The 23,824-nt window shown below is 52.9% G+C and overlaps 1 protein-coding gene across 1 annotated transcript; it reads left to right on the plus strand.

Annotated features, from left to right (window-relative positions):
• Nucleotides 1–7,206: 7,206 nt before the first annotated feature.
• LOC130151936 (angiopoietin-related protein 7-like) lies at nucleotides 7,207–23,824 on the plus strand. Its single transcript, XM_056344726.1, has 7 exons — nucleotides 7,207–7,316; nucleotides 7,964–8,821; nucleotides 15,582–15,804; nucleotides 19,240–19,377; nucleotides 20,803–21,019; nucleotides 22,217–22,412; nucleotides 22,867–23,824. Exons 2-7 carry the CDS (start codon nucleotides 8,387–8,389, stop codon nucleotides 23,011–23,013), a joined length of 1,356 nt encoding a protein of 451 aa, XP_056200701.1. The 5' UTR covers nucleotides 7,207–7,316; nucleotides 7,964–8,386; the 3' UTR covers nucleotides 23,014–23,824.

Here is a 23,824-nt window from a genome sequence, read left to right on the forward strand (position 1 = left end):
AAAGCAGGATCAGCCCAAAAAAAAGGAAAAACAAAATGACTGTGTGGCATGTGAACTCATGGTACTCATTGCTGCTCTGTCTGAACTTACTGATGCCAGTGCCTTTACCACAGCACTATTTATGTGCTAAAACCTGTTAATTGTGCCTGATTCTCTCTGTTTTGAACTGAAACTGGGCACTTCCCTAGGAACAGACAAAAGCGTTTGAGGATCTGGATGATGTCACTCTGGTAATTTTGCTTGTAGGTGTTTTCTGGGATGACTACTGCTATTTATGCTTGTAGGTTTTTTCTGGTGTTATCTTTTTCCTGATATTTGTTTCTGCTGCTCTTGAATTCGTGGTGAAGGACACATCTTCACTGCAGCAACTTGTGCTGGTTAGGAGGGGAGGCTGATAAGCAGCGCCTGCCCAGAGCAATCTGTGGGTCGTGGTGTTTAATAACCCTCCATGGGTTTCTTTTTCACAATCTTTTCCAGTGTTCCCTTGAAGCCAATCGACTTTCAGCACCTACAGCATCACTCAGCTGGGAAATGCACAGCCCATCTCCCTGCTCTGCGAAGAAATGCCTCACTTTTAATTACAGGAGCAGCATTTCCAATGGCACAAGTGCTTGAAAGGATGCTTGCCTTGCTTAGCAGCTCCTGATCCTCCTTCATGACCCTGATGTCCCTCAGAAATGATGCTCTGGTGGGTACCAGCTGCACATCTTGCACCAGGACAGGGTGTGTGGCACCAGTTTTGCACCAAGCAGGGTATGATGGGGACCCAGAGCCTTGGGGAGCCTGTCTGAAGTGAAAAGGGTCTGGGTGGCCATGATGTAATGTCTAGGGATGCTGCCAGGCAGTGTCTGGTCTTGGTGAAGATGTAACATTTTGAGCAGAGCCAAAAACAGGGGGAGAAAAGTTGCCTGCACCTGGGAAGCGGTGTGCATGACCCCAAAAGATGTTGTGGCAAGGCAGCCTGGAAAAGCAGGTAAGGGAATTTCCTTCCTCAAAGTTTCCTTCAAAAGCCAGCTTGTCATTTGGAATTTGCAGCTCAGGCCACAGATTTTTCTCTCTAGGAAAGGTGTTGGCTTGTACCTCAGTCTTTGAGCACATTTTTAGCACATTTATCCCCTGTTGTGGCTGAATTTCCCCAAATATTGATAGGCTGGAAAATGTCAACATGTTCTGGCACCTCCAGAATTTCCTAGCCTCTCTCATCGTGATTTTTTCCAGAAAATTCATTCCAACTGCCCAAATCCTTTCCGGGAAGCCCTGTCCTGCAGCTCTGTCTTGATCCCTTTAGAATTTAAGACAGGAGTTTGCAGCTTGATTTTCCATGCCTTTGTTGGACCAGTTGGAGTCAGGCTCATCTCGGCTGTCGCAACTGACCTGACCTGAACTGTTTGAAGGGCTGAGGCTTTATTCCTGTTATGCCGGTCTTTCCTCCTGGATCTCTCCAAGGGATCAAGGTGATGGCATTTCCTAGTGACAACCAAGATGGCTCAGAAAAGGCTGTCAGCTGCAGTTGCTGATCTTCTGGCAGATGAGCCTAGCATATTAGGGGTTTAATTTGCCCTGGGTTTTCCCCCCAACACCAACCTCCTTGGCCAGCAGTGAACAGGCAAATACTCCTGTGACCTTTCTCCAGTGCACCTGGTTTTCTCATGTGTGCCAGATCAGGCATCACCCGGCATCACCAGGGCATCACCAGGGCTCACAACGCCATCCGTTCCCCCCATTCAGCATTCCTGCAAGCACAGAGCTACAATGCAGAAACTAAGGGTCCTGACCCCCATCCATTGCAATTTATATCTCCTTCCTTAAGAGTTTTTGAGGGAAATGCAGTTGACTTTTTTCTTGGAAATGCAGGAAATCAAAGATACCCCTGAGCATCCTCGGTACAGGAAAGACATGGATGTCCCAGAGCGAGCGTGCTGTAGGAGCAGCAGGATGGTCACAAGGGCTTTGGGGCTGTAACCCCAAGCAGGGAATTACGGTTTGGGTAGGAATAAGTCCGTTTTCTCTGCAAAGGCTGAGCTCTCTTGGTTGTAGACTGTTTTGAAACTGCTCAGAGCAGCCAGGGAGGGCAAGAAGAGAGCAATGCCTCTCCAGCTGGCCATGCAAGTGGCTGTTGGGGGCGAGGCAGCACATTGCATGGGAAACCCTCCCTGAGGTGCACCTCTCACTCAATTACAGCTGCTGGTAACAAAAAGAACGGTGAGCAAATATTGCACCTTGCTTTTAGACTGAATTAATCTCATTTCAGCTCTTGGGTTTGGAAATTGTCCTGCATATCTGTGGCCAGGGTAGGGGCGCAGCCACGCACCTCTACAGGGAGTGTTCTGTCCCCACAGAGGGGCAGCCCTCCTGCCCAGAGAAGCTCGTCGGGTCCCCGCCACCCACCCAAGGACACACAGCTCCTGCAAGGATGTGGTTCCTTCTTTGGTGACAGAAGAGCCAGCCCAGACCATGGGCTGGGAGGGGCTGCCTGACTTTCAGCTGGCTAAAAGTGCTAAGGATAAATCCTGCCCTCCCTCCGGGACTGGCACCAGATGTGGATCACCCCCTCCAGCCTGGCACAGGTATGCACCTGGCCCGGGGGGTGAGCCCCAGGCAGAGCCATCCTTGGGCCAACAGGAGCAGTGGGGTCAGGAGCCCAAAACTGTCCAGTTCAGCATTTTCTGTCCTACTTGGCGCTGCCTTTCTCTGCTTTTTGAGCCAGTTACACACGCGCAGACACAGGCACATGCTGTGCACACACACTTTTGCACACCCAGAGCCAAATCCCTGATTATTGCCTGCTCCCCTAAGAGGGATTACAGCTTCTTAGGAGGGGAGCCGGCTTTCGGCAGGGTTTAGGAACCCAGCAGGGACTTCATTCCTGCAACCCAGAGCTCACCTTGTGTTTCGGGGTGCGATGGGAGGAGAACTGCACCCAGCCCTACCGACACTCAGCTGTGTCCTGTTTTCCTCCTTTCTGCAACTTCAACCCTCTTTAAATGACACATTGAAATTGCAGGAGGGAAGAGAGGATGGGAGGGGGATCTGGGAGGCTGCAGGGAGCCAAAAGAGGAGCAGCCCCAAGGGCTGTGAACAGCATCACTTGCCCCTTCAAGATGCTGCCTCTGCCCAGGGCTGGTGCTCTTGGGGAGGATTAAGGGTGAAGGCGCTTAGCAAAGCCCCTGAGGCAGAGCCGGATCCCTGCAGGATCCCAAAGCAGCCATGAGACCTGCGGTGCCTTACTGACCACAAGCAGCTTCCCAGCTCCAGCTGGACACTAAATCTCCATCTGATGTGCCCAGCCCCCCCTTACCCTCCCCAGGCAGGGCTTACCCGGGACAAGGCTTACCCAGGGTGGGTTTCCATGCAGGGCTTGGGGATGGTGGAGAGTGTGAGGCTTGGAAACCCATGGTACCTGTACCTCAGGGTATGGTTTTTGCTGATATTTGTGGAGCATGACCATGAGCAGTGGAGCAGCATTGAAGTTTAGTCTGATTTTGGGGTTCCCTGGTCTTCAGGAATCTCTGAACTGCCTCTTACTGCTGATTATTTATAGCAAATCACTGGTTATTGGTGTTAGTGGTGGGAGCATTGCAGTCCTAAATCAGTGGGGTGGGTAGAGTTGGGTTAGTTTGTCATTTCCTCCAGGAGGCCAAGGCAAGGTCAGGGATGAAGAGCTATCCAGGGACACCTGGGAGGTCTCTTCACTCCATTGGGCAGGAATGAGAAAATGGAAAAAAAGGATTGCATTTTTTGGACATTTCTCCCTCAAAGAGAGACGATGCAAGAGCCAGTGACTTGTTTACACACTGAGGGCATGTGAGCCATTGAAGGCTCGAGGAGAGGCTGCAGCACCTGGATAATTGTGGTGGGGACCCTGTTACCTCCAGAAGCTAGGGAGGGGAGCAGACAGAGTGGGATTTGGGAGGCAATGGGAAGACAAGAAGTTGCATGCCCATGGAAATGTGTGCTCCTGCATTTAGAAGGAAGCAGAAGAAGACGTGCTCATGGCAGGGAACCATGGAGGTGGCACAGGCTTCACGGTTCTGCTCTCCACAGCACGTTGGGGAAATGGATGCTCAGCAACAACTACTCACTGGGATGCTTGAAATCTAGCAAGGGGGTGTGATTGGAATCTATGACTTGGAAAAGAGTTGGCTGAGGGGTACCCGGGCCAACTGATGTTGGCTTCCATTAATCCCTGACCGCTTGGAGGGGTCACAGATGATATCCCCCCAGACAGCAGGGAAGGATGCCAAAGATGGGCAGACCAAACACCAGGCACTCAACCTTGGGTCTTTCAGAGCTGTTATGTCTATTAGCATTGCCCAGGCTCTCCCACTGAATTTCCGCCCCCTCCTCTTTCCCCTCCTCACTAAATGCTCCCCAAACAACTCAGACATCAATTGAAGGCAGAAGAAATGGCTGCACTTTGTCTCCCTGAAGAGGCAGCTTTGCATCGAGCCCTGTCAGGGCAGCTGGTGGCAAGCTGCCAGCGGGGACCATTTTTCACATCTCCCTTTGTGAAGGAGTAGCCTTGAGCAAAACGCCACTTGAGGGGCATTGAACGAAATGTATGTTCGCCTCTTCCATGTGGCTCTCAGCGGCTGTCTCCGCCTCTGACGCTAATGATCCGGACAGGGGTTGTGGGGTTGTGGTTTTGTTGGTTTTTTTTTTCCAAGAATAATGAGGAAAAGAAAATGAAAGGGAAAGGGGCTGGTGGAGGGGAGGTCAGATCCATTTAGGAGCCCAAACATTTATGGGGAGAGTGCCTCCTGAGTGGCCACACAAAGGGCCTGGCTGTACCTGGCTCCATCCCTCCTCCACCTCCTCTCCCCCACCACCTACAGTCATGAAAAGGGAGAACCAGGACTGTAGAGCCTCTGCGAAAGACGAGGATAATGGATTTCATTATGGACAAGCATGTTAAATATCTATCCACTCGTGTGCAATAAGAGAAAGCTGGTCTTTAGCTAATCGCGCAGGAGGAGCTCTTGGCTAGGATTCAAAAGCAAGATTTTTCCCCTTCCCCCCCTTCCCCGATACACCCCCTCCCATGTACTGCCCCATAAAGAGCCATCTGTGGGGTACAATTCATCTTATCATTTTGTTATCTACCATCGCACCCTTTTTCTCTCCACTGGCCATAGCGTGGGTCTGGATGAGCCTGGAGGGTAAACGTCTGTGTCTGCCCAGAGGAACAGCTCTTGTGGTGGTGGAGTGGGGTTTGCTGGTGCAGTGGTGGGATCCAGCCCAAGGAGTAGTTTCAGCACCAAAAGGTCTTCACATCCATCACATCCAAATGGACTGCAACTCCTCCTGTCTCTGCAATGACCCTTTTCTGTCTCACCCTTGCCCCCAGCTCTGTTTTCCCATCCTCTGCCCCTGGTGTCCCCTCACACAGCACTGTCCCCCATGGCAGAGCTTTGCAGGCTGATCTCAGGGTCCCTCTCCCCGCTGTTTTATCCGGCATTACTGTCCAGGCTGACTGCCTGCTGGACTGGCCCAGCTTCTGCAAGCTCCAGGGAGGATATTTCAGCCTCATTTTTCTCTCCCACAAGTGTCTGCTGAAGCCACGTGCAACCACACTTGAACAAGAGCAGAGGACAGCTTGGCTGGAGGCAGCGTGCATGCAGAAGTGTGATTTTTAGAGCAATCTGGGTCCCTGCCCCAGCAAAACAAGGTGTTCTCAGGAGGTTCTCCAGGCTGGGGGGAGCTGGGGTGATCTGCTCCCTCCCTGGGCTGTTCATTAGTGTGCATGAGCTTGGGGCAGGCTCTGCTTGCACAGGAGAGCTGCTGCTGGGTCCCCTCTTCTCCAAGACAGCCTGGGTGGTGGATACAGACACAGAGATGCCTGCTGTGCTGAAGATGCAGGAATCAGCCCAGGGGCACAGCACCGTGTCCTGACCTGGCAGGAATCAGGGGCAGCACATCCCCCTGCTCTGCCCTGACCAACTCCCTGCAAAGACAAAGAAAACCAGTAAAACCCCTTTGCCCAACAGTTTTACAAGCTGAAAGCAAAGTTGGGAGCTGGCTGTGGGATGGTGATCTGGTTGGGCTTTTAGTTCTTCTGCTTAACCCTAGAGCTAAACTCAGATTTCATCCTTCCCAGGGGAAGAGGCACTGGATCTGCTGGGATGGATCTGGCTCCGGGGAGGGCAGGGCAGAACATGGCCCCACCATGGTATGGGGATTAGATAAGAGGAAGAAATTCTTCCCTGTGAGGGCGGCGAGGCGCTGGCCCAGGCTGCCCAGAGCAGCTGTGGGTGCCCCATCCCTGGCAGTGCTCAAGGCCAGGCTGGACGGGGCTGGGGGCAGCCTGGGCTGGGGGGAGGGGTCCCTGCCCGTGGCAGGGGGTGGGAACTGGATGGTCTTTAAGGTCCCTTCCCCTCCCAAACCATTCAGAGTTTTTATGATTCCGTACAAGGCTGGATGCTCAGGTGTCATGCAAGCTGTATCCTTCCCTTATCACGTGTGGACCCATAGCCTCCTTTCAGGCTTGTTGGGGGTCACCAGTGATGCAGGAGGGTCCTGCCCGTGGAGGTGACATGTCCTCCAAAGGACACTCATGTGGCCATCTGGGATAGCTTCTGGAGGACCTATGAGGTCCAATGCCTCTCCAAACCACCTGAGCTGATGTTTGCTAACAAAGCTCCTCTTCTCCGGGCAGTTCCTCTGTTTCTGGAGACCATCTGAGCTGGTTTGAGTATCTCCTTTGTGGGACTCATTCTGGCAGCATCTCTGAAAACTCTTCACATTAAGGGAAGAAAACCCAACAGCTGATGGTTTTGTCTAATATGGACGTCTCTGGTTTCAGCTTGCATTCCTGTGGCTGAATGATTAGCATATGTAATTAAGCAAGCCGTTGGCATTACTCACTTGAAAAAGCACAGAGGAAGCCCTGGGCTAGTGAATAAAACAAACGACAGCTGTTGCCTGCCCCAAACCCCTGTCCATGGCCAGGTTGAGAAGCTTCCCCTCCTGAAACTGCTGGGATGGAACAGGTCACTGCACACTGGATGAACTTGCCCTCTCCCCAAAACTCATCCCCAGAGTGGGGCAGGGGGTTCTGAGTAAGGGGGAGCCATGCCTTCCTGCCAAGGCACCAACTTAATCCCCATAAACTGATAAGGTCACACTGGGACCTGTGCTCCTCCCTCCCGTGTGTCGTCTGAGACTGGTGGCTTTCTTGGCCCTATTTATAGTGCAGTGATAGGATCAGGGGGAATAAGCATTCAGTGTCCCCTAAATCACACTCTGCTCCCCGTGGCCAGTTGGTGCTCGCTGCTCTCTGCTCTCACCGCCGGAGAGCCTGGCCAGGACTTTTGAAGGTACGTCAGGAACTAGGGTGCTGCTTGCTGGGAGGCGGGGTGATGCTGGGGAGCCGTGGCATCCCTCCCAGTTCCCCATCCTCACCAGAGTGGGACAGGGATGGCTTTTGGTCGGGAGAAAACCTGGGAGCAGACCCAGGGTTTGATGCCATGGCTGGGAGCCCCAGTGTTGGACAGGGATCAGACAGCAGCTCTGGCTGCAAGGGGAGCCTGATTCCTCTGGATAAAAGGGACCAAGTCACATATTTGTCTCACATGGTTGGTGGCCAGACCACCTTGGACCTTAGCCCTCCATCCCCACTTGGACCTTAGGCCTCTCTGGACCTCAACCTACAGTCGGGGTCCATCCAGAGTGCCCCAGAGATGGGTTGGTGGTCTAACCCTGCCCAAGGGCGGGCTGGTGGGCTGCGCTCCCCACGTAGATGGCCACCGTTCACTTGATAACTCCATAGTTACATCTGCCAAGGAAAAGCCATACAGAGGAACATGGAGAGAGCCCTAAATCTGTGCCCTGCATCCCCAGGCCATGGGGACAGCTGGGGTGGGCCAAGGAAGGTGGGGGGGGGCAGTCAGTCTGCTACAGGTGGGAAGCGTTGTTTAATCCTTCCTCTCCATCACCCATCTCCTTGCTCTGGTTCCCATTGCAGGGAGTGACGACGTAGCAGGATGCCCCATGCAGGGGAGCCAGCTCCTTCCCCCACACGGTCCTGCATGGGCAGAAAGCTCTGCCCGGGGGGCTGACCACCCCTGGCCAGAACTCAGCAGCCTCCAAGCCAACCAGCAGCTCTGCAGGAGAGGAAACGCAGCCCACAAGGCCAGTGGAGCCTGGCCAGGAGAACAGAGGAGCTCCCACCGGAGGTGATTCCAGCTTGGTGGCCACCAGGTGACACCAGGGAGGATGCTCTATGGGGACAGGCAAGTCCCTGGTCTGCAGTGACCCCCGTGCCAGGAGCTCTGGGATCCCTATGAATGCTCTGTTCCTGTATAGCTGCAGCCTCACCCACTAGCTCTGGGGAGAAGACCTGGTGTTGAGCCCTGGGGACTGTCACCTTCCTCCCCAGTGGTGTTTTATGATGAGACGCACGGGGTTATCCCCACGGACCATCCTCCCTGGCCCCATGGAGGTCTGCCCCAGCACTGGCTCTGCCAGGGCAGGTTTGCTCTCCCTCATCCTTGTGGCCACGCTGAGCAGCCCCTCGCTGCAGAAATCCCTGCCCGCAGCCTACAGAGACCACGAGGGTCCCCAGGAGGGCACGGGCCTGATCCAGTGCGGGGAGTACAGCAACCAGGTGCTGCCCAACGGCCGCTGTAAGATCGTGGCCACGCTGCCACAGGGGGACGAGCAGCGATGCCCAGACATGTTCCGTTGCACCGATGAGGTGTCCTACTGGCTCCATGAGAATGAGGAGCGCAAGCAGCAGGTCCTGGAGCTGCGGGAGCTGATTTCAGAGCTACAGGAGGAGCTGAGGAACCACCGGCACCACATCAAAGCCCTTGAGCTCCAGGTAAAGGGCCGCTCTTCGCAGATCTCTTCTGTACGGGTGCCCCCTCCCCATGGTCCCTTCCAGCTCCCAGCAGCTTGCAGGGGGAGGACATCCAGTGAAGCATGCAGTGTTGTTCTGTCCATGGGCTAGGATATCCATTAAACCCCAGCTGCTCCTACTGTGACGGCTCAGGAGCCTTCCAGGGCTGATCTTTCTTAACATTAGCCATAAAGCCTTCAGTGCTTTATCTGTACTATCTCCTCCACCTTTCATCCTGCCTAGGAGGCGTTGCTGATCCATCCCATTGCCCACAGCAGGATCCCACACTGGAGTTTTGGGTGGCTGGTGAAGGACCACATCTCTGATGGCCACAGCAGAGCAGAAGCCCTGACCTCCAGCCCATAGCACCCTTCCTGCCACCTCCTTTCTGGTGTCCATTCCACCCTGGCTCAATTCACCAGCCCCACAGCCTGAAGCTTCATGCCAATATATTTTTTCCATCTTTGGCACTTCTGAAGTTCTCAGATGTTTGGCACTGCCCCATGGTTTTGCCTGGTAAACACCTGGCTTGGCCCTCGGTGTCGGTGCTTGCACAGGGTTGTAGCCAGGAAAAAGGAGGGAGCATGGTGTGGTTTTGCTGGCCATGCGAGTTGTGTCCCAGCTAAGATGTCTCACTGGGCTGCTGATGAGATGTGCAGAAGAACCAGCAGCAACGTACTGGTGTCAGATACAAGAGCCCTGAGACTGCCAGGTGAACAGCACCCTTGTCTTTGTTCTTGGTGGAGATGAGAACTGATACAGTTGGGCTCTGGGGGTGATTTATTCTCTATTTGCCTTCCTTTCATCCTTGCCTTTGGGTTCCCTGTTTGGAAAGCCTGGTTTGGGCAGCCCCAAGGCCATAAGTGCTGGGTGGCCGTGCTGTTGGGAAGGTGTCTGTGCTGTGGGTGCCTCCAAGGAAGCGAGCTGTTCCTGGTGGGATGGAGGAAGGGAGGGAGACATGTGAGTCAGGATGGATGCTTGTGCTCAGCAGACCCACTCGGTGCCCCACGCCCCAGGTTACTCCTCCCATGTTGGCCCCTGTCCCCACTCACCTGCTTTCTACTGCTCCTCTCCCATTTTCTCCTTGCACTTGTACTGGGACATGCTGGTGCAATAGGTCTTTGGTCTCCCAACTACCTACATGGATGCCCTGGTGACATTTTGTCCCTTAAGACTATTTAATCTGTCCTTCCCTGATCCCAGCTCCCTACACTGGCCCCAAAACACACTTCTGTGCTACCTGAAGGTACAGCTCTTCCACTGACCTCTCCAGCTCGGAGCCCAGGAGGGAGGTGGACAGTCACACACTAAATATTTCCCTGCAGTCTTCATGCTCTTAATCCATTTTTCATTTCCGGACTCTGAAAGGACCCATCTAAAGGCGAGGTATTTGCTCTATAGCATTTGTGCAGGGTCTCTTCAGAGTCATAGAATCACAGAATGGTTTGGGTGGGAAGGGACCTTCAAAGGTCATCTAGTCCCACCCCCCACCACGGGCAGGGACCCCTCCCCCCAGCCCAGGCTGCCCCCAGCCCCGTCCAGCCTGGCCTTGAGCACTGCCAGGGATGGGGCACCCACAGCTGCTCTGGGCAGCCTGGGCCAGCGCCTCGCCGCCCTCACAGGGAAGAATTTCTGCCTCATCTCTCATCTCCATCTCCCCTCTCTCATGTAAAGCCATTCCCCCGTGTCCCATCGCCACCTGCCCTTGCCCAAAGCCCCTCCCCAGCTTTCTTGCCGGCCCCTTTAGGCACTGGCAGGTGCTCTAAGGTCTCCCCGCAGCCTTCTCCTCCCCAGGCTGAGCCACCCCAGCTCTCCCAACCTGTCCCCACAGCAGAGCTGCTCCAGCCCCTGGGCATCTCCCTGGCCTCCTCTGGCCCCGCTCCAGCAGCTCCGTGTCTCTCCTGTGCTGGGGACCCCAGAGCTGGACGCAGCACTGCAGGGGGGTCTCACCAGAGCGGAGCAGAGGGGCAGAGCCTCCTCCCCTGACCTGCTGGCCGCGCTGCTCTGGCTGCAGCCCAGGGTAGAGTTGGCTTTCTGGGCTGAGCACACATTGCAGGGTCATGTTGAGCATGTTGAGTCAGAAAGAAGAGGAAGGGGAATCTCCCTCTGGAGATGCTGGTTGCCTGGTGGTGGCTGTAGAAGGAGCTGAGCTGATGGCCTTGAACAGGACACTTGGTTTTCCAGCGAGGGAACTAGATGTGGAGCACAGGCTCTCAGTCCATCTAACATCCATGCATCTAAGAACCTGCGCCTCCTCACCCTGCTGGTCTCCTGCCTGCCAGCTGGTCCAGCCTGAAGTTTGCTGGCGAGTTATACACACAATTAAACTTACTAGGGAAATACAAACATTCCCAGGTCTTTCCAGCTGCTGGTGTTTAGACCCCACATACAAGCACTTGCACTTACCTGTACACATGCACATACACGTATACATATATATGGACATGGACGTACACATGCATCTACACCCTGACCTAGACCTGTGAGCCCCGTGGCTCATGTTCCTCTAGTTGCAGGCACATAGACCCTGCAGCACTCACACATAGGAGATAGTGAGATTGCATGGAAAAAAATAAGCTAAGGAAAGGGCTGCATGAGAAGGGAAAAAAACCTGCAGTGATCAAGCTCAGATGGACAAGGGCACTGGCTGGCAGCTGCTTTATGCATGTCCAGCCCTTTCAAACTCCCCCACCTCTCAATTTTCCTACTCCCAGTCCCCATCCCATCCATCCTCCTTTCCCCACCTTTAGACTTTCCCCTGAACATCCTATAATTAGTTTTGCACAGTCCCACAAGCCTGTAATACCTCTTATAAAAATGCTTCCCCCTTCTTAGCCAACTGCAGGGTTCAGGTGGCCCCTCCTCGAGGCCATGTCCCAGCAGGTCCCTTCCTGACCCACCGGCATTGGCTGAAGCTTCTGCTCTTCCTTACTGTGTCCCTTATCGCCTGCGTGGTAATTTCTGTGTTGTTTTGCTTAGTTTATTTTCCCTTTCCCCATTATTTGGCATTTTTTGGTGCTGAATTGTCCTTGGAAAGATAGCAGATGCTCTCCCATCATACCCTGGCACTTCAGCCCGTGCCTGGCAGCTGGAGAGAAGCTGGTGGACAGGGATGCTTCTGGAGCAGCGGCAAAGGGTGGGATTCCTCCTACCTGACTCTGATGCTTGCCATGCAAGGGTCTCTATGGGATCCAGCTGATCTCATAGAGATCTGAGCAGTGAATGCAGACATAGATGCTGCTAGGACCCCTCAGTTGTCTCCTGGAGGATGCGATGAGTTGGTAGAGCTTGTTTCTCCTCAGTGAGAGTCCAGGTGAGCAGCTCTGAAGGAGATGTGCCTGCTGTGGGGTGCTGCTGGGCTCCTCACCCTATGAGGAGAGCAGAGGGACACAGGGGGCACCCAGCTGTCCTGGAGCAGCCAGGTTCCAGGTCCTACCTAGGTGTCTCCAAGTGGTTCATATCCAGGGGACAGTGCCGGTAACATTTATGCCACTGAGATACTGCTGCACTCAGAAAGGGGACATCCTCTGAGATCCTTTGAAATCATTTGCAGAGAGTTTCAGGCCTCGACTGGCAAAGGTCCTGAACAACCAGATCCAGCTCGGAAACCGGCCCTCTCTTCTGCAGGGGAGCGGGCTGGAGACCTCCAGCCATGTCTTTCAAGCTCTTTTTTTTTCCTCATGAGTCTAAAAAAACCAAAGAGATGGGAGGCCCAGAAGAAGAAGGAAATAAAAACCTGGAGAATTTAGCTGATGGCAATGTGTGTCCTGTCACCCTCCAAGCACCAGAGGTGGGGGGGGAAGCAAGAAGCGAAGCTGCATGCTGTGTGAAGGGAGAAAAGCAGAGACAGCAACAGCTGCTAAGCTGCTCACCTCCACTCCCTGTCGGCTTTGGGACTCTCCCGTAAGGAATTTTCCCCCTGTGCTGGTCTGGCCACTTCCAAATGCCTGTGCCCAGCTTGGGAAGCTGCTTTTCTCCTGCATCCCCTTGTGTCTTTCAGGATTTTACTGAATTCTCTGCTGTGTCAGCCTGGGCAGCTCTCCTCCGCCTCCATTCTTCCCACAGAGGAGTTGTTGCTCCTTTAATCCGTCTTTACAAATCAGCTGCTGGCTGATGCTGGTTGGTATCCCTGGGGTTTGCTGTCAGTATTTCTCCGGGAGCTCAGCACGGGCTTGCCTGTCCACGCGGAGACGTCTCTCTGAGCTCAGCATGCCTTTCTGAGCTGGGCGAGAGCAACAGACCCTTCCAGGTCACAGCTCCCCTCCAGCTAACAGGGACACCCAAATCAGGTCAGATGGGTTGACCCCATCCCTGCCATGTTTCCCTCCTTTCAGTGCAATTTAGGAAGCAAGAAGGACCCCCTTCACCCAGCCCCCCCATGCATTTCCAGCCCTATTACTTTGCACAAGTGGGGCATGCACAGAGCAGGACCCCGCGGTGCAAAATACAGACCCAGTCCCACCAGTGCAGAGGGATGCAGGGAAGGGAGCAGCGTCAAGGCACTGTCACAGTGGTCTGGCTGTGCTGGTTTTAATCAGCAGCAGGAAAACAAAAAGGTATCAGCCGTGGAGGAGGGGACTGTCTGGGTGAAAACATCATGGCGTTTACTTGGAGAGCTGATGTGTGGGTGAAGGGAGGTGGAGGAAGCCTGTATCAGTCACAGCTCACAGAGCAGGTCGGGGGAACGGCTGATATATGGTAGGGCCAGAGATACTGCAGTCCTGAGAAGGAAAGCACCGTGTTGTTACATGTCGTAATTCCCACTTTGCTGCCCCTGCCTGTCTAGCTGCTCTGGATTTTGAGATATGGTCAGGCTTGATGGGCTTTCAGCAGGACCACGCAGGCAATGCTCAAGCAGCATTGGGAAGGATATTATAGAGCTGCCATTAGTTATTGGGACAATAACCCAGCAGTGGTGATGCTCCTGGAAACAGCAAGCTGAGATGTGTACTGGCAGGAATGGGGACCAAGGTGCAAGTGGGGTCCTGGGAGCAGCTGGAAGGGAAGAAAACAAACTCTGGGCATGCAAACCCCTTCCAGCTGAAGGAAATCCCCAAGCCTCAGCAGTTTTGCTGGTAGTGATGAGTCAAGTGCCAGACCTCTGTGTCCCCAGGGGCGTGTAATAAACCACACACTTGCACGGACACCTAAAAATCCAGATCTGCCCCTGACACCGGGGACAAGGAGGTGAGAAAATAAATTTTGAGGGTCTTGGAGTGGCTTGTGAGCCTGAGGCAGTGACACTGAGCAGGAGACAGGGGAAGAGATGTCCCCATCAGGGGACAGGGAAGGGCAGTGCTGGTGGAGAACCAGCGTCCCTCCGGCGCAGATGGCAGTCTGGGATTGCCAGACCCCGGAGGGGGATTGAGGAGCCCGGTGTGGAGCTGTGGCGTTGCCCAGGGGAGGGGAGGGGTGTTCCCAGGCTGCTGTGGGATTTTGGAGGTGCTGTTCAAGGCCTGCTCTGCCATCTAATGGACAAGGAGCACTGAACAAGAGAGGTGAGCGGTGACTGCATCTGGGGCATGTTGGATGTGTGCTGGTGAGGCTCAGTGTGCCCAGCTCCTGGTAGGATCTGTGGGCATCTCCAGGCAGCTTGAATGCACATTTTATATAGGATCAGGGACTGGCTGTCCTAAAAACAAGTGGCAAAAGTGTCATGAAAGGGACTAGTGTCCTGTATCACACCTGCTCCTTGCATAGCACGAATACAGTCGTTGCTGTTTACAGGACACCAGCTGCTGCCCAAAGAGCAGGAGACAGAATCGTAGAATTGTTTAGGCTGGAAAAAACATTTTAAGAGCATCAAGTCCAACTGTTAACCCAGCACTGCCAACCGTTAACCCAGCACTACCAACCCCACCACTAACCCATGGCCCTAAATGCCACATCTACACGTCTTTTAAATCCCTCCCGGGATCGTGCCTCCCCCCCCCTCCCTGGGCAGCCTGTCCCAGTGCTGGACACCCTTTCGGGGAAGAAATGTTTCCCAGTCTCCAACCTAAACCTGCCCTGGTGCAACCTGAGGCCGTTCCCCCTTGTCCTGTCGCTTGTGACCTGGGAGCAGAGACCGACCCCCCTGGCTGCAGCCCCCTCCCAGGCAGCTGTAGGGAGCGATCAGGTCCCCCCTGAGCCCCCTCCTCTCCAGGCTGAACCCCCTTCCCCCCTCCCCCATCAGACTGGTGCCCCAGCCCCTTCCCTAGCATCACTGCCCTTCTCTGGACACGCTCCGGCACCTCAGTGGCTCACCGTGCAATGTGCTGATAAGCTGTGGAGCCCCTTATGATGTTACAAGATATGAAATGGTTCAAGGGGAGATTGGACAACTTTTGGAAGGAAAACCCAGCTGTGGTGGCATTGCTGAATACATAGTGGCTACATCCATGTTGCAACAGGTTGCAGACTGAAAGGTGTTCGGAGAGGAATCCTGCGTGCTTGCCCTGCTCCTGCAGCCCTAGGTTTGCCTGTGCATGCCCTGCCTGCACACAGCCTGGGAATATCAAGCTGCCTGTGGCTTGCGTGTTGGCTGGGGGCTGGTACGGGACTGGCGATGAGCGTGAGGGTGCAGGCACCATCCTTGAGATCCTCAGTCTCTGTTGGTGCACCCAGTTGGTGCACCCAGTAAGTGTTCCTCTGCCCTCTTTCTCCCCTGCCTGCCCTTCCCTAGGGGGTCCTGGGGCCATGTCCCTGGCTCCGTGCCGGTCCCCAGGGATCCCCCCCATCCCACCTTTCTCCCTTCCCACAGCACGAGGAGGCAGCCAGCCAGAACCACAGCCTGGTTCAACGGGTGCAGGACCTGGAGCATCGGTACAGCGAGGCCAGCACCCTGCAGCACATCCAGGCCACGCTGCTCTATGACATGCAGGCCCAGATAAACAATATCTCCGTCCTGACCGACTGGGCTTGGCGCAATCCCACCTGCCTCGGCCCTGCTGAGATGAGGCTGCAGGAGGAGATGCACCATCCAGGTGATGGGGAGCTGCTGGGATTGGTGGGGGGAGGGATGCTTCACTTTTACATCATCTCTCGAGGGGGGCTGAAGGAAAAGGCTGTGGGAAAACTGCTTTAAATCCCTTTGGCGTTTGCCAGGAGTCTGATCCCACTCAAACTGGTTTTCCAAGTGTTGTGATTTCACCCGGGCTGGTAGTTCCCCCCTAGCCCAGAGGGATGAGGAGAAGAATCAGAAAGGAATGTAAAGCTCAAGGGTGGAGATAAGAACAATTCAATAACTGAAACAGAACAAAAATGAAAGAGCAGTAATAACAATGATGACAATAACAGTTATAATGAAAGGGTGGTGGGAGAGAATAAAATCCAACGGGAAAAGGAGAAATCATAAACAAGTGATGCACAGTGCAACCGCTCACCACCCGCTGACCGATGCCCAGCCACGATCCTGGGTCCCAGCCAACCCCCCAGGGATCTATACCAGGCATGACGTCCCATGGTATGGAATACCTCGTGGCTACTTCAGGCCAGCTGCCCTGCCCGTGTCCCCTCCCAATCCCTTCTGCCCCTCCAGCCTTTTCACTAACAAGGCCTGAGGAACTGAAAAGTCCTTGACTTGATATAAACATCACCCAGCAGCAACTAAAACCATCAGCGTGTTATCAACAGTGTTCTCACATCAGAGCCAAAACCCAGCACTGTACTATCTCCTAAGAAGATAATTAACTCCATCCCAGCTGAAACCAGGACACTGAGGCAGCCAGGAGGGCTCCTCAGAGCAATGGGCATCTCTGAGAATGGCTTCCGAGCTGCCTAGGGGAAGGGTCCTGTCCCCGAAGTGCCTCCTTTCTCTCTACATGGATGGTGTGAAATGCTCACAGGGACCAGCTCTGACAAACAGGCTGGCATTGTTCCCACCATCACCCCACCTGCAGTCAGCAGCGGGAGCCTGCCTTCCAGATCCAGGGACTATTCTTCCATCCCAAAAAAACTAGATATTTTTTTTGTCCCCCAGAAATTCACATCATGAAATTAGGACTTTGGTGCAACTCTTCAGCTTTGAAAAACAACCATTTTCTGTTATTTCTCACACGGTCTTTTTTTAATAAATGCATTAAGATTTTTGCCAGGTTTTTGGTTGTGTTCCCTGTTAGTCCCTGGAAATTTTTCTTTGGTTTTTAGAAAACATGGGAACTTTCAAGTAAAGAATTCAAGGTTCAGTTTGACTAAACCACCGTTTTCTGCCAAATAAATGTTCTGCCACTGCCATGAAAACATTTTGACTGGGGCCCAGCATAGCCAAGATCTTCAAAGCTCAACCTTAAGGTGCTGGAAGGGAAACTGAGTTGCTTTTGCAACTTGTTTGAGTCTCCAGGTCTGTGGCAAGGGGGTGGTGGTCTCCAAGAAGACCAGTGTGTGTGCCAGTCTGGTTCCCATGCCCCGTGTCCTGTGTCCCACAGCAGATGTCCAGGAGGAGCACTGGAGAAGGACGAAGCGATACTTCTGAATAGTCTTCCAGCCCTTGGTGAACACTGACTGAGGGACTTGTAGAGACAGTGTCTATTTTCTCCACCGAGGAGCAGTCTAGATGGTATGACTCAGGTGGAATGCACAATTGAACTGCTGATGGCTTTCACCTACTAACCTTGACCTGATTTAAGCTGGTGACATCAGGGCATGTCACAGGAGAAGTCATGTTACTTCTCCTCTGAACGATCTAGTCTAAGTCTTTGCCAGTGCCCTCATTTAAAGCTCTTCTGGCCATCCACTTCATGGTGGAGGTAGCATAAGCAGCTCTATCGGTACCTGCTTCAGGTGCCTCTGAGCCCTGAGCAAGAAATGCTCCGTGCAAAATCAGCACGTCAGAGTTCATGTCTACACCCATGACCACCACCTGCAAACCAGAGCTGGGGTTCAATCTCAGTAACTTGATGTGACCAGGATGGTGACTTCTCCAGCCTGGAGCGTGCCAGCCCAAGTGCAGACGTTTGATGCCGTACTTTTAGCTGACTGTCTTTAGGTGGGATTGGGCTCTGCCCACTGTTCCAGATGCTTGCTGGGTCCAGACTGCCTCCCCCTGACCTCTGCCTGCTGCACACAACTGTTTTCTCCCACATGCTGCCCTGCAGCAGCATTGACGGTTGATATCAGCCTCAAAGGATGTCCTTGGTCTGTCACCAGCCTGCAGGGGACTTCCCAGCCACCACACCATCCAGCTCTTTATCCATCATTTCCCCTTGGAATGACATTCCCATCTGTAAGGAGTTTTCATCTTCCAGTCCCGTGGTCTTATCCTTTGTGTGCCTCACGGAAGGGCCATCTCCCGTGCATGCTTTCTTCCCTCCCTCAGGCTCCTGGTTCTCCCAGTGTCCCAGTCTGGTATTCAGGCCAGGCTGTGCTTCAGGCTGGTCTAGCTGTGTGTGTAAAAGGAAGGGGAGCTGCCTGTGTGAGTTACCTTTGTGCCTTTCTGAAGATGGGATTCATCCCACTGGGGAGGCTTGGCTCGCAGCTGGGGATGCTTCACGTTGGTTGTCTACATGCGTATGTCCTCACATGAGCTGGAGATTTAAAATAATGAGGCAAACAGTGTGTTGACCGAGAGCAATTCGGCGTGCTCTTTCCACTGGTATGACAAGGATCTCAGTTCAGCTGACACCTAGTGCCACCCAAAATACTCCAGAGCATCTGAGGCATCCACATAAGCCTGGCAGATACATGCAAGGAGCTGCACAGGATGGCTGAAAGCCAGCCAGGATGCCCCAGGGCACCTCAGATATCACCGTGCAGCTCAGGGCAGACAGATCAGAGGAGCCCCTTTGGTAGATGATGGAGGGAGACAGGGAGAGTGGCTCTTCGCTCCCACCTAAAACCAGGATGAACTGCCCTCTGCAGAAACCTCGAAGGAGTAGCTGAGGCTGCCTGCCTGAAGCAGGCACCAGGCAAAATAAATCCCACCTGACATATACCCATTAAAAACATCTTTAGGCTCTCCAGAAGCATTTTTATCCCATTTTCTGATAAGATTAAACCCGCAGCAGCGGTTTGGGAGAAGAAAAACCCTCCCCTATGACCTACACTGACCATTGCTGGAGAACCGGCCTGTTCTTTATCAATGTTTAAGACCTTTTTGGTGTGAGATATGATCTAGTTTGAGCCTGGTGAAATGCATGTCATTTCTGTGTTGCCACGAAAAAGACCATTGAACTGAAGACCATCTCTCAGCTGCAGCATCCTTAAGTGCGGATCTGTGCTAACGAACCTTATCACTAATAAGCCACTGCACTCACGTGTGAAGTCGGTGTGCTGCAGAGGTGCTCATCTCCAGAAGAAGCTCTGCAACCAGGATTATTTGCCTGGCTCTGCATGATGATTGCATGAAAGCCGTGCTGGGTTGGGTTGTGTGCCCCTTGCTCCATGCTCTGCACTAAAGGCTGTTTCTCTGCTTTCTTGCCCAGAGGTGAAAAACGCCAGGAACTGCCCCATCGACTGTGCTTCCGTTTACTACAACGGGCTCCGGCGCTCTGGGATCTACAGCATCATGCCCTCGGTCAGCGGGATGCCTGTTGAAGTGCTGTGTGAGATGGATACTGAAGGTACTCTGGGAGGCACCTACAGCATCTTCCAGCTGAGTTTTGGGTGGGAATGGTCTAACCTGAGAATTGTTTCTTAAATCTGGTTTATTCTGAGGCTGCTTTACAGCCAGCAAGAGCAGATCTAGGGACAGAGGAATCATCCTCTCTGCTGGTTGTGGAAGGGCTTTGGGTGAATAGTTCAAACCAGACATTATGGCTAGAATCCAGTTGCCTAAATACAGGTTTTTAGTGCTCTTTGAGATGTCCTCATGCATCCAAGATATCTGCAACACACTAGTGGATATGACAAAGGGCTTAGGGAAAAAGAAGCCCTTCTGGCATAGCAGCTGGTCACTGGGGGGTATCTGGAGCATCCCTGGGTAGCTGAGGGCTATGTGTGGGCAACCTCTCATTGTAGCCATGCTGAATTGAGGAGGGGGTAGGTAGATCCTCTCCCACAGTTATTCTGGAGTGTAAATGAGGGAGCAGGTGACCTCCCACACCCTTACTGTCTAACGATCTGTATGGCATGCACTACTGTCATCCCAAGGCACAAACTTACTAACAAAATCAGTTTGCAACACTTGAGTTTTGGAAGAATAATGCAAATTGTCAAGAAAATGGGGTAATGGATTGTCAATTCCTTGCCCTACGGATCTGCTCCAGCCTGGATGGATGTGTCATATCCACACGTCCCATGCTGGAGGAAGGGGTTCAGCTCCTCACATGTAGGGATCTCCTCTGTTGGAGGATCTACAGGCGATTGCAGCTTTGGGATGCACATAGCCATCAAGAAACAGGCTGTTCAATGTGGTCTCTGTTACATCATTACTATTATCTGCATGACCAGCAACACAATCTTGGACACTGTAGAGTGGCAAGCTGTACAAACAGCAAATAAAAAGATGGCCCCAGTCTCCCGTCTCCCCCCTGCACACCCCCCCCGCCCCTCCCCGAAGCTTACAATATTGGAATAAAATGAGCGAGGAGAGAAGGATTTGGACAGATGGAATAGCAGATGGAGTCAGTGAGACAATACTGGGAGAGATTGTGTGCCTCCACGGTGCTGCAGGAACAGTACATAATAACCTCGAAACTCCAGGATCCCTAGTTTGTTCCAGTCCCAAAACATTTTCCTCCTGAAAACTACCATCTCCCTCTCATGTAAAACCACCTTATGATCTGGGACACTCAACAGCGGAACATCGTCATGAACCAGCATGGGACAGGTGGGAGCCCTTTTCCGTGAGCTATGATGGGCATCACTTTTTATCTCCGTGCAGTAACCAACACTGTATTTTGCCACTTGATGGGAGGAGACATGACAAGGAGACACCTTGCTGAGCTGCAGGTGGACCCTCAGAGGTGACACCACTAAGGGGTCTGTCTGGGACCCCCTCAGTGCTCTGTGGAGCCTCCCCTTTTACGTTATCTCTCTCCTGGCAGGTGGGGGATGGACAGTCATCCAGAGGCGTCAGGATGGCTCAGTTGACTTCAACCGGACCTGGAATGAATACAAGGAGGGTTTTGGGGACCTCAATGGTGAGTTCTGGCTGGGCAATGAGAACATCCACAAGATGACAAACCAAGGGGACTACTCTCTGCGCATCGACCTGGAGGACTGGAACAACAAGCACAAGCATGCCTTCTACCAGGTCTTCAGGTAGAAAGTGGGATGGCCTTCCCTGGTTCTCGTAGATGTAACTGATTCAATATCTGGAGACTTTCAGGCATGGGAACCCCACTGAGGTCAGAATGTCTACAGAGCTTTTCAGATTGGGCCCAGGCTGCCTATCCTTTCTTCCCCACCTGGATTTGTCCACCAATTTTTTTTCTGAGCTGAAGTCTGGGTGTGGGCTAGTAAATGTGCAGTGTCATCTAGCCATAGCCAGCATCCACAGCCTCAGGGGAAGGGAGCTGTAGGACACAATGGACAGTCCCCTGCTGTTTAGGGGCATTTCTTCTGCCAAAATTGATCTCTATGTCAAAAAAACAGTTTTGAATCCTGTGGTCTTGCTGGGCAGGTCCTCCAGCATCTCCCTGGTTTAGAGTCATGTTTGGAGTTTCACCCTCTCTACACGTGGCTTTTACTTGCTGGGCCAGATATTACATGTCCTTTAGAGTCCGTAGCCCGCCCCTTGGTGTTTTATTTACACATACCATATCAGCCACATCCTTTCTTAATCAGAGGTGACCAGGTCTGTCTAGACTGTCCCAGATGAACACCTTCCCTGTTGCTACTGGAAATGCTTGTGGGTGACTGTGGAGTAATCTGCCATGGGAGGATGTCCAAGGGAGCACTACACTTTATGGACTCTTGAAGTTTGAAGGCTTTGAGTAGATCCCAAAACTGCTGAAACTGCTGGGGAAAAAAACCACCCATTGCCTGAATGTGCCACAGAGCATCCTCCACCAGCAAATGTGTGCTCTGAATAGTCATCCCAACTTTTCTCATCAGATGTTGTGTGCAATGGCAGTGACCTTTAGCTTTTGCTAACCCAGGGGCAGATTACTAATTTGCTCAGGTCAAGAGCAGGATGCTTGTTACGTGGAGAGGAGGCAGTGCTGTATAATTAGGGGGACTGTCTTGCCGCAGCTGCTGCAGTTCTTTACTGTGGTTTTAGAGTCACGGTCTGCCCAGTCCAGCCCTGTGACAAGCACCCTGAGTCATGACAAAACCATGTACATCCCACAGAAGGGAAAAATACATCTTTGGCTTTTAGAGGTGGTGAATCATAGCAGGGAGGCTGGCCAGAGCAGATCAATGATTGCTGGGTGTCCACACTGGGAATGCAGTATCCAGCTTGGAAAGGAGGCTCAAACACTCCCCATTAAATAATTCCATTTCTGTTGCTTGCAGCATTGAGGACGAGGCAAACTATTACCGCCTGCACGTGGATGGGTTCAGTGGGACAGTGGAGGATTCCTTTGCCTGGTACCACAACAAGAGGAGCTTCAGCACACCTGACTCGGGGAACATCTGCGCTGAGATTTCTCATGGAGGCTGGTGGTACCACCAGTGTTTTTTCTCCAACCTCAACGGTGTTTACTACAAGGTAAGGTGGAGGGATGAGGATACAGATGTTAGCACATGAGGTGTAGGGCTGGGAGGAGGCTGTTGGTTCTCACATCACATCACAGTAGTCCTTCCTGGTTTAAGCAGCCTCTGCTCTCCAGGGAGGGAACAAAATGAGTGCTGGGCACCAAGGTAGCCCAGCCTTCTCAGTGCCATGGGCCAAGACACAAGTATTGAGACATGTCTGCAACCTGGGGTTTGAGACCTCATGGAGGAAACCCGTGGTGTGGGTGGTGTGGTGTGAGACAGATGGATGCCAACTCCATTGGGACCATTTGAAAAATGTGTGGCTTGACATGCTCTTTTCATCACATTGTCATTAAGCTCTTTTTGTTACGCTCCAGTGGTTCAGAGCAGTCAGTACCCCAGTGCTCCCATCTAGATGACCCTTCCATGCATTTCCCATGCCTGACCATCCTTTCTCTGCATCACAGGGTGGCCGATACTCCATTAAAAACCGCAAGGTCCTGGGGCCAGATGGTATTGTGTGGTACTCATGGAAGGACACAGACTACTACTCCCTGAGGAAAGTGGTTATGATGATTCGACCACGCACTTTTCGGCCCCACCTCTCCCCATGAAGGAGCCTGAGATGTTCTTCATTTCACTTTACATTGAATGTTGGGAACAGAGGGCTGGAAATAGTTCGCTGTGAGCAAAAACTGCTGCTGGAGGTCCTGAGCCACCATGCCTGTTGCTGCCTGTTTGCTTTTGAAAGAATGGAACCAACAGAAGAGGTGTCAAGACCTTCAACAAGTGTTTGGGTGGTGAAAGCTCTCCTGAAAATGTGGAGATTTGAAAATGTGATTGCTGAGAAGGGCTTTGCAAAGACAGGCATGTGGCTTGCCGTTTCACCAGGTAGCAGCAGTCCTTGGCAGGCTTGGGCATTCCCAAGGCTTGAGACTAAATCCAGTTGACTGGGTGATGGGAGTCAGCCACACACTGAGGCTGGACTTTCCATTGAATGGAGGTGCTGGGTGCTCTGGCTACCCACCCAACAGTATTTTAGAGGGAAGCAAAGAACCAGCAATCCTGTATGAGTTTTCCGCATGGGATGTGATGGACTTTTTGTGCCATAAGATGAGCATCTCCTGGTCTTGGCAGAGGTTCTCCGTTCACATCACCATGTGTGTATTTGGTACTGAAGGTCCACCACCGCAGGGATGTGCTAGGGAGGCTCCAAGGTGCTGCGATGGCCCCCAGGAAAGCTAGGAGAGCCAGCGTGCATCGCCCAGGGATGGTGTCATGGGCAAACAAGGAGGAAGGTCTGCAGTGGCCCTTGCCTCCTCTGGCAGGGATTATGCTACACACATGGACATTAGCTAGCTGAGATAATAATGCTCCAACTGAAAAGATTTTAAAATAAAAAATGTGGAAGGTTTTCCATTTTCC

This window comes from Falco biarmicus, chromosome 6 (assembly GCF_023638135.1).
Source record: "Falco biarmicus isolate bFalBia1 chromosome 6, bFalBia1.pri, whole genome shotgun sequence".
Classification (NCBI taxonomy): Eukaryota; Metazoa; Chordata; class Aves; order Falconiformes; family Falconidae; genus Falco; species Falco biarmicus.